The 13110-nt window shown below is 46.2% G+C and overlaps 1 protein-coding gene across 1 annotated transcript in view; it reads right to left on the bottom strand.

Moving 5' to 3' along the window:
• The window catches only part of LOC139569663 (glutamate receptor ionotropic, NMDA 2A-like), a 270123-nt gene that overhangs the window by 231568 nt on the left and 25445 nt on the right, over positions 1-13110 (bottom strand). The window contains exon 2 of the mRNA XM_071391075.1: positions 9934-10365. Coding sequence (XP_071247176.1) covers positions 9934-10362 — 429 coding nt within the window. The 5' untranslated portion in view covers positions 10363-10365. The remainder of the gene's footprint in view (positions 1-9933; positions 10366-13110) is intronic.

Here is a 13110-nt window from a genome sequence, read left to right as displayed (position 1 = left end):
CTGAGAGGGATTTTATCCTGTAGCTCCTCAGCAGGTCTCTGCAGGAGGATAAACATTCTGAGAGGGATTTTATCCTGTAGCTCCTCAGCAGGTCTCTGCAGGAGGTAAACATTCTGAGAGGGATTTTATCCTGCAGCTCCTCAGCAGGTCTCTGCAGGAGGATAACATTCTGAGGGGGATTTTATCCTGTAGCTCCTCAGCAGGTCTCTGCAGGAGGATAACATTCTGAGGGGGATTTTATCCTGAAGCTCCTCAGCAGGTCTCTGCAGGAGGAAAACATTCTGAGAGGGATTTTATCCTGTAGCTCCTCAGCAGGTCTCTGCAGGAGGAAAACATTCTGAGAGGGATTTTATCCTGCAGCTCCTCAGCAGGTCTCTGCAGGAGGATAAACATTCTGAGAGGGATTTCATCCTGTAGCTCCTCAGCAGGTCTCTGCAGGAGGAAAACATTCTGAGAGGGATTTTATCCTGTAGCTCCTCAGCAGGTCTCTGCAGGAGGATAACATTCTGAAAGGGATTTTATCCTGCAGCTCCTCAGCAGGTCTCTGCTGGAGGAAAACATTCTGAGGGGGATTTTATCCTGTAGCTCCTCAGCAGGTCTCTGCAGGAGGATAACATTCTGAAAGGGATTTTATCCTGCAGCTCCTCAGCAGGTCTCTGCTGGAGGAAAACATTCTGAGGGGGATTTTATCCTGTATCTCCTCAGCAGGTCTCTGCAGGAGGATAACATTATGAGGGGGATTTTATCCTGCAGCTCCTCAGCAGGTCTCTGCTGGAGGATAAACATTCTGAGAGGGATTTTATCCTGTAGCTCCTCAGCAGGTCTCTGCAGGAGGAAAACATTCTGAGAGGGATTTTATCCTGTAGCTCCTCAGCAGGTCTCTGCAGGAGGATAAACATTCTGAGAGGGATTTTATCCTGTAGCTCCTCAGCAGGTCTCTGCAGGAGGATAAACATTCTGACAGGGATTTTATCCTGTAGCTCCTCAGCAGGTCGCTGCAGGAGGACAACATTCTGACAGGGATTTTATCCTGTAGCTCCTCAGCAGGTCTCTGCAGGAGGACAACATTCTGACAGGGATTTTATCCTGTAGCTCCTCAGCAGGTCGCTGCAGGAGGATAACATTCTGAGAGGGATTTTATCCTGTAGCTCCTCAGCAGGTCTCTGCAGGAGGAAAACATTCTGAGAGGGATTTTATCCTGCAGCTCCTCAGCAGGTCTCTGCAGGAGGACAAACATTCTGAGAGGGATTTTATCCTGTAGCTCCTCAGCAGGTCTCTGCAGGAGGATAACATTCTGAGAGGGATTTTATCCTGTAGCTCCTCAGGTAAAATGACTGTAATTAATACCTGCGTTAACAGACATGAATGGAACCAAATGATGGGGATTAACGGTACATTTACTAGTGGTGACGTAGTGGGGGGAATTGATAAAACATGTTTTATTTAAAAGCAAACGATTCACACAATGAAACAATGAATGTGCAAGAATCTGCGGGAGATAGCTGAGCCGTTCTTAGCCCTTTACCTTAATTAATCACTCTGGATTAAAACCTAAATTTAACCGTCAATAATCTATGTTTATCACACTGTGGAATCTGAAGACAATTTGTATCTTGTTGTCTGGTCTCATAGTCACTCTGCTCTGTCTGTGGAGAGCTCTCTACGTGACGAAAGGCAATACCAGAGCCCATGTCGACACAGAACCAGTCAGTACTAAACAACCAGTCAGTACTAGAGAACCAGTCAGTACTAGAGAACCAGTCAGTACTAGAGAACCAGTCAGTACTAGAGAACCAGTCAGTACTAGAGAACCAGTCAGTACTAAAGAACCAGTCAGTACTAGAGGACCAGTCAGTACTAGAGAACCAGTCAGTACTAGAGAACCAGTCAGTACTAGAGAACCAGTCAGTACTAGAGAACCAGTCAGTACTAGAGAACCAGTCAGTACTAGAGAACCAGTCAGTACTAGAGAACCAGTCAGTACTAGAGAACCAGTCAGTACTAGAGGACCAGTCAGTACTAGAGGACCAGTCAGTACTAGAGAACCAGTCAGTACTAGAGAACCAGTCAGTACTAGAGAACCAGTCAGTACTAGAGAACCAGTCAGTACTAGAGGACCAGTCAGTACTAGAGGACCAGTCAGTACTAGAGAACCAGTCAGTACTAGAGAACCAGTCAGTACTAGAGAACCAGTCAGTACTAGAGAACCAGTCAGTACTAGAGAACCAGTCAGTACTAGAGAACCAGTCAGTACTAGAGAACCAGTCAGTACTAGAGAACCAGTCAGTACTAGAGGACCAGTCAGTACTAGAGAACCAGTCAGTACTAGAGAACCAGTCAGTACTAGAGAACCAGTCAGTACTAAAGAACCAGTCAGTACTAGAGAACCAGTCAGTACTAGAGAACCAGTCAGTACTAGAGAACCAGTCAGTACTAGAGAACCAGTCAGTACTAGAGAACCAGTCAGTACTAGAGAACCAGTCAGTACTAGAGAACCAGTCAGTACTAGAGGACCAGTCAGTACTAGAGAACCAGTCAGTACTAGAGAACCAGTCAGTACTAGAGAACCAGTCAGTACTAGAGAACCAGTCAGTACTAGAGAACCAGTCAGTACTAGAGAACCAGTCAGTACTAGAGAACCAGTCAGTACTAGAGAACCAGTCAGTACTAGAGAACCAGTCAGTACTAGAGAACCAGTCAGTACTAGAGAACCAGTCAGTACTAGAGAACCAGTCAGTACTAGAGAACCAGTCAGTACTAGAGAACCAGTCAGTACTAAAGAACCAGTCAGTACTAGAGAACCAGTCAGTACTAGAGGACCAGTCAGTACTAGAGAACCAGTCAGTACTAGAGAACCAGTCAGTACTAGAGGACCAGTCAGTACTAGAGAACCAGTCAGTACTAGAGAACCAGTCAGTACTAGAGAACCAGTCAGTACTAAAGAACCAGTCAGTACTAGAGAACCAGTCAGTACTAGAGAACCAGTCAGTACTAGAGAACCAGTCAGTACTAGAGAACCAGTCAGTACTAGAGAACCAGTCAGTACTAGAGAACCAGTCAGTACTAGAGGACCAGTCAGTACTAGAGAACCAGTCAGTACTAGAGGACCAGTCAGTACTAGAGAACCAGTCAGTACTAGAGGACCAGTCAGTACTAGAGAACCAGTCAGTACTAGAGAACCAGTCAGTACTAGAGAACCAGTCAGTACTAGAGAACCAGTCAGTACTAGAGAACCAGTCAGTACTAGAGGACCAGTCAGTACTAGAGAACCAGTCAGTACTAGAGAACCAGTCAGTACTAGAGAACCAGTCAGTACTAGAGAACCAGTCAGTACTAGAGAACCAGTCAGTACTAGAGAACCAGTCAGTACTAGAGGACCAGTCAGTACTAGAGAACCAGTCAGTACTAGAGAACCAGTCAGTACTAAAGACCCAGTCAGTACTAGAGAACCAGTCAGTACTAGAGAACCAGTCAGTACTAGAGAACCAGTCAGTACTAGAGAACCAGTCAGTACTAGAGAACCAGTCAGTACTAGAGAACCAGTCAGTACTAGAGAACCAGTCAGTACTAGAGAACCAGTCAGTACTAGAGGACCAGTCAGTACTAGAGAACCAGTCAGTACTAGAGAACCAGTCAGTACTAGAGAACCAGTCAGTACTAAAGAACCAGTCAGTACTAGAGAACCAGTCAGTACTAGAGAACCAGTCAGTACTAGAGAACCAGTCAGTACTAGAGAACCAGTCAGTACTAGAGAACCAGTCAGTACTAGAGAACCAGTCAGTACTAGAGAACCAGTCAGTACTAGAGAACCAGTCAGTACTAGAGACCCAGTCAGTACTAGAGAACCAGTCAGTACTAGAGAACCAGTCAGTACTAGAGAACCAGTCAGTACTAGAGAACCAGTCAGTACTAGAGAACCAGTCAGTACTAGAGGACCAGTCAGTACTAGAGAACCAGTCAGTACTAGAGAACCAGTCAGTACTAGAGAACCAGTCAGTACTAGAGGACCAGTCAGTACTAGAGAACCAGTCAGTACTAGAGAACCAGTCAGTACTAGAGAACCAGTCAGTACTAGAGGACCAGTCAGTACTAGAGGACCAGTCAGTACTAGAGAACCAGTCAGTACTAGAGAACCAGTCAGTACTAGAGGACCAGTCAGTACTAGAGAACCAGTCAGTACTAGAGAACCAGTCAGTACTAGAGAACCAGTCAGTACTAGAGAACCAGTCAGTACTAGAGAACCAGTCAGTACTAGAGAACCAGTCAGTACTAGAGACCCAGTCAGTACTAGAGACCCAGTCAGTACTAGAGAACCAGTCAGTACTAGAGAACCAGTCAGTACTAGAGGACCAGTCAGTACTAGAGAACCAGTCAGTACTAGAGAACCAGTCAGTACTAGAGAACCAGTCAGTACTAGAGAACCAGTCAGTACTAGAGAACCAGTCAGTACTAGAGAACCAGTCAGTACTAGAGAACCAGTCAGTACTAGAGAACCAGTCAGTACTAGAGGACCAGTCAGTACTAGAGAACCAGTCAGTACTAGAGAACCAGTCAGTACTAGAGAACCAGTCAGTACTAGAGAACCAGTCAGTACTAGAGAACCAGTCAGTACTAAAGAACCAGTCAGTACTAGAGAACCAGTCAGTACTAGAGAACCAGTCAGTACTAGAGAACCAGTCAGTACTAGAGAACCAGTCAGTACTAGAGAACCAGTCAGTACTAGAGAACCAGTCAGTACTAGAGAACCAGTCAGTACTAGAGAACCAGTCAGTACTAGAGACCCAGTCAGTACTAGAGAACCAGTCAGTACTAGAGAACCAGTCAGTACTAGAGAACCAGTCAGTACTAGAGAACCAGTCAGTACTAGAGAACCAGTCAGTACTAGAGGACCAGTCAGTACTAGAGAACCAGTCAGTACTAGAGAACCAGTCAGTACTAGAGAACCAGTCAGTACTAGAGGACCAGTCAGTACTAGAGAACCAGTCAGTACTAGAGAACCAGTCAGTACTAGAGAACCAGTCAGTACTAGAGGACCAGTCAGTACTAGAGGACCAGTCAGTACTAGAGAACCAGTCAGTACTAGAGAACCAGTCAGTACTAGAGGACCAGTCAGTACTAGAGAACCAGTCAGTACTAGAGAACCAGTCAGTACTAGAGAACCAGTCAGTACTAGAGAACCAGTCAGTACTAGAGAACCAGTCAGTACTAGAGAACCAGTCAGTACTAGAGACCCAGTCAGTACTAGAGAACCAGTCAGTACTAGAGAACCAGTCAGTACTAGAGAACCAGTCAGTACTAGAGGACCAGTCAGTACTAGAGAACCAGTCAGTACTAGAGAACCAGTCAGTACTAGAGAACCAGTCAGTACTAGAGAACCAGTCAGTACTAGAGAACCAGTCAGTACTAGAGAACCAGTCAGTACTAGAGGACCAGTCAGTACTAGAGAACCAGTCAGTACTAGAGAACCAGTCAGTACTAGAGGACCAGTCAGTACTAGAGGACCAGTCAGTACTAGAGAACCAGTCAGTACTAGAGAACCAGTCAGTACTAGAGACCCAGTCAGTACTAGAGAACCAGTCAGTACTAGAGAACCAGTCAGTACTAAAGAACCAGTCAGTACTAGAGAACCAGTCAGTACTAGAGAACCAGTCAGTACTAGAGAACCAGTCAGTACTAGCGAACCAGTCAGTACTAGAGAACCAGTCAGTACTAGAGACCCAGTCAGTACTAGAGAACCAGTCAGTACTAGAGAACCAGTCAGTACTAGAGAACCAGTCAGTACTAGAGAACCAGTCAGTACTAGAGAACCAGTCAGTACTAGAGAACCAGTCAGTACTAGAGAACCAGTCAGTACTAGAGGACCAGTCAGTACTAGAGAACCAGTCAGTACTAGAGAACCAGTCAGTACTAGAGAACCAGTCAGTACTAGAGAACCAGTCAGTACTAGAGAACCAGTCAGTACTAGAGAACCAGTCAGTACTAGAGAACCAGTCAGTACTAAAGAACCAGTCAGTACTAGAGAACCAGTCAGTACTAGAGAACCAGTCAGTACTAGAGAACCAGTCAGTACTAGAGAACCAGTCAGTACTAGAGAACCAGTCAGTACTAGAGAACCAGTCAGTACTAGAGAACCAGTCAGTACTAGAGAACCAGTCAGTACTAGAGGACCAGTCAGTACTAGAGGACCAGTCAGTACTAGAGAACCAGTCAGTACTAGAGAACCAGTCAGTACTAGAGAACCAGTCAGTACTAGAGAACCAGTCAGTACTAGAGGACCAGTCAGTACTAGAGAACCAGTCAGTACTAGAGAACCAGTCAGTACTAGAGAACCAGTCAGTACTAGAGAACCAGTCAGTACTAGAGAACCAGTCAGTACTAGAGAACCAGTCAGTACTAGAGAACCAGTCAGTACTAGAGAACCAGTCAGTACTAGAGGACCAGTCAGTACTAGAGAACCAGTCAGTACTAGAGAACCAGTCAGTACTAGAGAACCAGTCAGTACTAGAGGACCAGTCAGTACTAGAGAACCAGTCAGTACTAGAGAACCAGTCAGTACTAGAGAACCAGTCAGTACTAGAGAACCAGTCAGTACTAGAGAACCAGTCAGTACTAGAGAACCAGTCAGTACTAGAGAACCAGTCAGTACTAGAGAACCAGTCAGTACTAGAGAACCAGTCAGTACTAGAGAACCAGTCAGTACTAGAGAACCAGTCAGTACTAGAGAACCAGTCAGTACTAGAGAACCAGTCAGTACTAGAGGACCAGTCAGTACTAGAGAACCAGTCAGTACTAGAGAACCAGTCAGTACTAGAGAACCAGTCAGTACTAGAGAACCAGTCAGTACTAGAGAACCAGTCAGTACTAGAGAACCAGTCAGTACTAGAGAACCAGTCAGTACTAGAGGACCAGTCAGTACTAGAGAACCAGTCAGTACTAGAGAACCAGTCAGTACTAGAGAACCAGTCAGTACTAGAGAACCAGTCAGTACTAGAGAACCAGTCAGTACTAGAGAACCAGTCAGTACTAGAGAACCAGTCAGTACTAGAGAACCAGTCAGTACTAGAGAACCAGTCAGTACTAGAGGACCAGTCAGTACTAGAGAACCAGTCAGTACTAGAGAGTAGAGTTAGAGTTCTCTAGTACTAGAGTTCTCTCTCTATCACTATATCTCTCCATCCCACTATCTCTCTATCACTATCTCTCTCCATCCCACTATCTCTCTCCATCCCACTTGCTCTCTATTACTATCTGTGTGTGTATGTGTGTGTGAGAGCGAGACAGAGAGAGAGAGACAGAGAGAGAGAGAAAGAGACAGAGAGAGAGAGAAAGAGAGAGCGAGAGAGACAGAGAGAGAGAGAGAGAGAGAGAGAGAGAGAGAGAGAGAGAGAGAGAGAGAGAGAGAGAGAGAGAGAGAGAGAGAGAGAGAGAGAGAGAGAGAGAGAGAGAGAGAGAGAGAGAGAGAGAGAGAGAGAGAGAGAGAGAGAGAGAGAGAGAGAGAGGGAGGGGTGTTCATGTGACCAGCTCTAAGTAACTCTAAGTGGGTGTGGTGCTGACAGTTTTCTTCCTGTGTAAACAACAGATTCCTCTCCACCTCCACTCTGCTCAAGACCTCGGATTAGCCCTTATCCTCTCTCTCTCTCCTCCTCTTCTACCTCTTGTCCTACTCTCTCTTTCTCCTACAGATAGATACCCCCACCCTAACCCATACCAAGCAGATACCCCTTCCTAACCCATACCAAGAAGATACCCCACCCCAACCCATACCAAGCAGCAGAACTAGCAGAACCTCCAACAAAAGGCAGAACTCATAATGGTCGTTTTGCAGTTTCAGCCATCCATTCATCCACTAATTTCTCCCCACACGCACGATCTGTTTTCACACATATTCTGATACAATGAAACACCCACAAGAGGCAAAGACAACGAGGCAGATGACTTCACGTAGCCATCGTCTCCCTTCTCACCTCCCTCCTCTACCTTCCCACCTCTCCATCCCTCCCCCTCATCTCTCCCTCCCCCCTCCCTCCCCTCCCTCCTCCCTCCCCACCCCCTCCCTCCGCACCTCCCTCCCCACCCCCTCCCCCTCTCCCTCCCTCCCCACCCCCTCTCCCCTCCCCACCCCCTCATCTCTCCCTCCCTCCCCACCCCCCCCCCCTCCTCACCTCCCTCCCCACCCCCTCTCCCTTCCCACCCCTTCTCCCTCCCCCTCATCTCTCCCTCCCCCTCTCCCTCCCTCCCCACCCCCTCTCCCTCCCCACCCCCTCATCTCTCCCTCCCCACCCCCTCCCTCCTCACCTCCCTCCCCCCCCTCCCCCTCTCCCTCCCTCCCTCCCCACCCCCTCTCCCTCCCCACCCCCTCATCTCTCCCTCCCCACCCCCTCCGTCCTCACCCCCTCTCCCTCCCTCCCCACCCCCTCTCCCTCCCTCCTCACCTCGGGTGCAGCAGGTAGCCTCGAGGTTAGAGAGTTGGGTCGGTACCCACTAAAAGTTGCTGGTTCAAATACCTCTTGAGCCGACAAGTAAAAGCAAATCTGTCGATGTTCTCATGAGCAAGGCACTTAAACACATTCGCTCCAGGGGGCGCTGTACAATGGAAACCCTGCAGCTGTCTCAGGGGGAGGATACACATATACCCCCCCCCCCCATCATTATAATGATACATTCATCAGCCATGATCATAGAGGATCTCCCTCCTCGCCTCATCAGCCATGACCATAGAGGATCTCCCTCCTCACCTTCATCAGCCATGATCATAGAGGATCTCCCTCCTCACATTCATCAGCCATGATCATAGAGGATCTCCCTCCTCGCCTCATCAGCCATGACCATAGAGGATCTCCCTCCTCACCTCATCAGCCATGATCATAGAGGATCTCCCTCCTCACCTTCATCAGCCATGACCATAGAGGATCTCCCTCTTCACCTCATCAGCCATGATCATAGAGGATCTCCCTCCTCACCTCATCAGACATGACCATAGAGGATCTCCCTCTTTACCTTATCAGCCATGACCTTAGAGGATCTCCCTCCTCACCTCATCTGCCATGACCATAGAGGATCTCCCTCCTCACCTCATCAGCCATGATCATAGAGGATCTCCCTCCTCACCTCATCAGCCATGATCATAGAGGATCTCCCTCCTCACCTTCATCAGCCATGACCATAGAGGATCTCCCTCTTCACCTTCATCAGCCATGATCATAGAGGATCTCCCTCTTCACCTCATCAGCCATGATCATAGAGGATCTCCCTCTTCACCTCATCAGCCATGACCATAAAGGATCTCCCTCTTCACCTTCATCAGCCATGATCATAGAGGATCTCCCTCCTCACCTCATCAGCCATGACCATAGAGGATCTCCCTCTTCACCTCATCAGCCATGACCATAGAGGATCTCCCTCTTCACCTCATCAGCCATGACCATAGAGGATCTCCCTCCTCACCTCATCAGCCATGACCTTAGAGGATCTCCCTCTTCACCTCATCAGCCATGACCATAGAGGATCTCCCTCTTCACCTCATCAGCCATGACCATAGAGGATCTCCCTCTTCACCTCATTAGCCATGACCATAGAGGATCTGCATCCTCACCTTCATCAGCCATGACCATAGAGGATCTCCCTCCTCACCTTCATCAGCCATGATCATAGAGGATCTCCCTCTTCACATTCATCAGCCATGACCATAGAGGATCTCCCTCCTCACCTTCATCAGCCATGATCATAGAGGATCTCCCTCCTCACCTTCATCAGCCATAATCATAGAGAATCTCCCTCTTTACCTCATCAGCCATGATCATAGAGGATCTCCCTCCTCACCTCCATCAGCCATGATCATAGAGGATCTCCCTCCTCACCTTCATCAGCCATAATCATAGAGAATCTCCCTCTTCACATTCATCAGCCATGACCATAGAGGATCTCCCTCCTTACCTTATCAGCCATGATCATGGAGGATCCCCCGTGGATGCCCAGGATGGGGATCAGTGTCTGGGAGGAAATAAAATCCAATATCTGAGCGATGGCCTCCTGGTCCGTCCCGTCTCCGAACACAACCCCGTGGATCTTGGTCCCAGACATCAGGTCGCACACGTGGGTGATGATACTCTTGGGGTCGGTCTCGTTGACCAATACGGTGACCACGTTGACGTCCATGGGGTCGTCTTTGCTCCAGAGAGCCCGAATGTCCCGGTCGGAGATGTAGCGCGTGCGGCCCAGGATCACAGCGATGTTGAGGATGGGGACCTTCTGACCTTCGACCTCCCTGACCAGGGTCACCAGGGTCAAGCTGACCAGGGAACACAGGAGAGCTGGGAAGGCCAGGGTCAGCCCACGACCAACTGACATATCGAGACACTTCATCTCCTGGGGGGGGGGGAGAGAGACAGGAGAGAGAGACAGGAGAGAGAGAGAGAGAGAGAGAGAGGGGGGGGGGGGAGAGAGAGAGAGAGAGAGAGAGAGAGAGAGAGAGAGAGAGAGAGAGAGAGACAGAGAGAGAGGGGGGAGTGAGAGAGAGAGAGAGAGAGAGAGAGAGAGAGAGAGGAGAGAGAGAGAGAGAGAGAGAGAGAGAGAGAGAGAGAGAGAGAGAGGGAGACAGAGAGAGAGAGGTTAATATAACATGGAGATACTGCAGAAGGTATTGAGTAAGGTAGGGACAGAAATATGTGTATCGAGAGATAGATTTTTTTTTTTATGTAGAAACCATAGAACTGATTCTAATTCTAGAAGTCATTCTAATTCTAAATCTGATTCTAATTATAGAACTGATTCTAATTATAGAACTGATTCTAATTATAGAACTGATTCTAATTATAGAACTGATTCTAATTATAGAACTGATTCTAATTATAGAACTGATTCTAATTATAGAACTGATTCTAATTCTACAACTATACTGAACAGAAATATAAACATATATATATATGCATCTGTTGGTCACAGATACCTTAAAAACAAATGGGTCTCACAATGGACCTCAGGATCTCGTCATGGTATCTCTGTGTATTCAAATTGCCATCGATAAAATGCATTTGTGTTCGTTGTCCCTAGCTTATGCCTGCCCCATACCATAACCCCACCGCCACCATGGGGCACTCTGTTCACAACGTTGACATCAGCAAACCGCTCGCCCACATGACGCCATACACGTGGTCTGCGGTTGTGAGGCCGGTTGGACGTACTGCCAAATTCTCAAAAATTACGTTGGAAAAGCGGCTTACGGTAGAGAAATGAACATTCAATTCTCTGGCAACAGCTCTGGTGGACAATCCTGCAGTCAGCATGCCAATTGTACGCCCCCTCAAAACTTTAGACATCTGCGGCATTGTGTTGTGCGACAAAACTGCACATTTTAGAGTGGCCTTTTATTGTCCCCAGCACAAGGTGCACCTGTGTAATGATCATGCTGTTTAATCCGCTTCTTGATAGGCCACACCTGTCAGGTGTCAGGTGGATGGGACTATCTTGGCAAAGGAGAAATAATCACTAACAGGGATATAAACACATTTGTGCAAAAAAATGTGAGGGAAATAATATTTTTTGTGCGTATGTTACATGAGATCCTAACGGGATATTTTATTTCAGCTCTCGAAACACGGGACCAACTCTTTACAGGTTTCCTTTATATATCTTGTTCAGTGCCGATTTAGACGCCCTATATAGTACACTACTTTATACTACAGCCCTATTCCCTATATAGTGCACTACTTTATACTACAGCCCTATTCCCTATATAGTACACTACTTTATACTACAGCCCTATTCCCTATATAGTACACTACTTTATACTACAGCCCTATATAGTGCACTACTTTATAGTACAGCCCTATTCCCTATATAGTACACTACTTTATACTACAGTCCTATTCCCTATATAGTACACTACTTTATACTACAGTCCTATTCCCTATATAGTACACTACTTTATACTACATCCCTATTCCCTATATAGTACACTACTTTATACTACAGCCCTATTCCCTATATAGTACACTACTTTATACTACAGCCCTATTCCCTATATAGTACACTACTTTATACTACAGCCCTATTCCCTATATAGTACACTACTTTATACTACAGCCCTATTCCCTATATAGTACACTACTTTATACTACAGCCCTATATAGTGCACTACTTTATAGTACAGCCCTATTCCCTATATAGTACACTACTTTATACTACAGCCCTATTCCCGATATAGTACACTACTTTAGACCAGGGCCCTGTTCCCTATACAGTGCACTACTTTATACTACAGCCCTAATCCCTATATAGTACACTACTTTAGACCAGGGCCCTATTCCCTATATAGTGCACTACTTTATACTACAGTCCTATTCCCTATATAGTACACTACTTTATACTACGGCCCTATTCCCTATATAGTACACTACTTTATACTACAGCCCTGTTCCCTATACAGTACACTACTTTATACTACAGCCCTATTCCCTATATAGTACACTACTTTATACTACATCCCTATTCCCTATATAGTACACTACTTTAGACCAGGGCCCTATTCCCTATATAGTACACTACTTTATTCTACAGCCCTATTCCCTATATAGTACACTACTTTATACTACAGCCCTATTCCCTATATAGTACACTACTTTATACTACAGCCCTATTCCCTATATAGTACACTACTTTATACTACAGCCCTATTCCCTATATAGTACACTACTTTATACTACAGCCCTATTCCCTATATAGTACACTACTTTATACTACAGTCCTATTCCCTATATAGTACACTACTTTATACTACAGCCCTAATCCCTATATAGTGCACTACTTTATATTACAGTCCTATTCCCTATATAGTACACTACTCTATACTACAGCCCTATTCCCTATATAGTACACTACTTTATACTACAGCCCTAATCCCTATATAGTACACTACTTTATACTACAGCCCTATTCCCTATATAGTACACTACTTTATACTACAGCCCTATACCCTATATAGTGCAGTACATTATACTACAGCCCTATTCCCTATATAATACACTACTTTATACTACAGCCCTATTCCCTATATAGTACACTACTTTATACTAGAGCCCTATTCCCTATATAGTGCAGTACTTTATACTACAG

The sequence above is a fragment of the Salvelinus alpinus genome, chromosome 1 (genome assembly GCF_045679555.1).
Source record: "Salvelinus alpinus chromosome 1, SLU_Salpinus.1, whole genome shotgun sequence".
In the NCBI taxonomy this organism is placed as follows: domain Eukaryota; kingdom Metazoa; phylum Chordata; class Actinopteri; order Salmoniformes; family Salmonidae; genus Salvelinus; species Salvelinus alpinus.
Note: the sequence above shows the minus strand (reverse complement) of the source record. Positions and strands in the feature narration are given on the sequence as shown.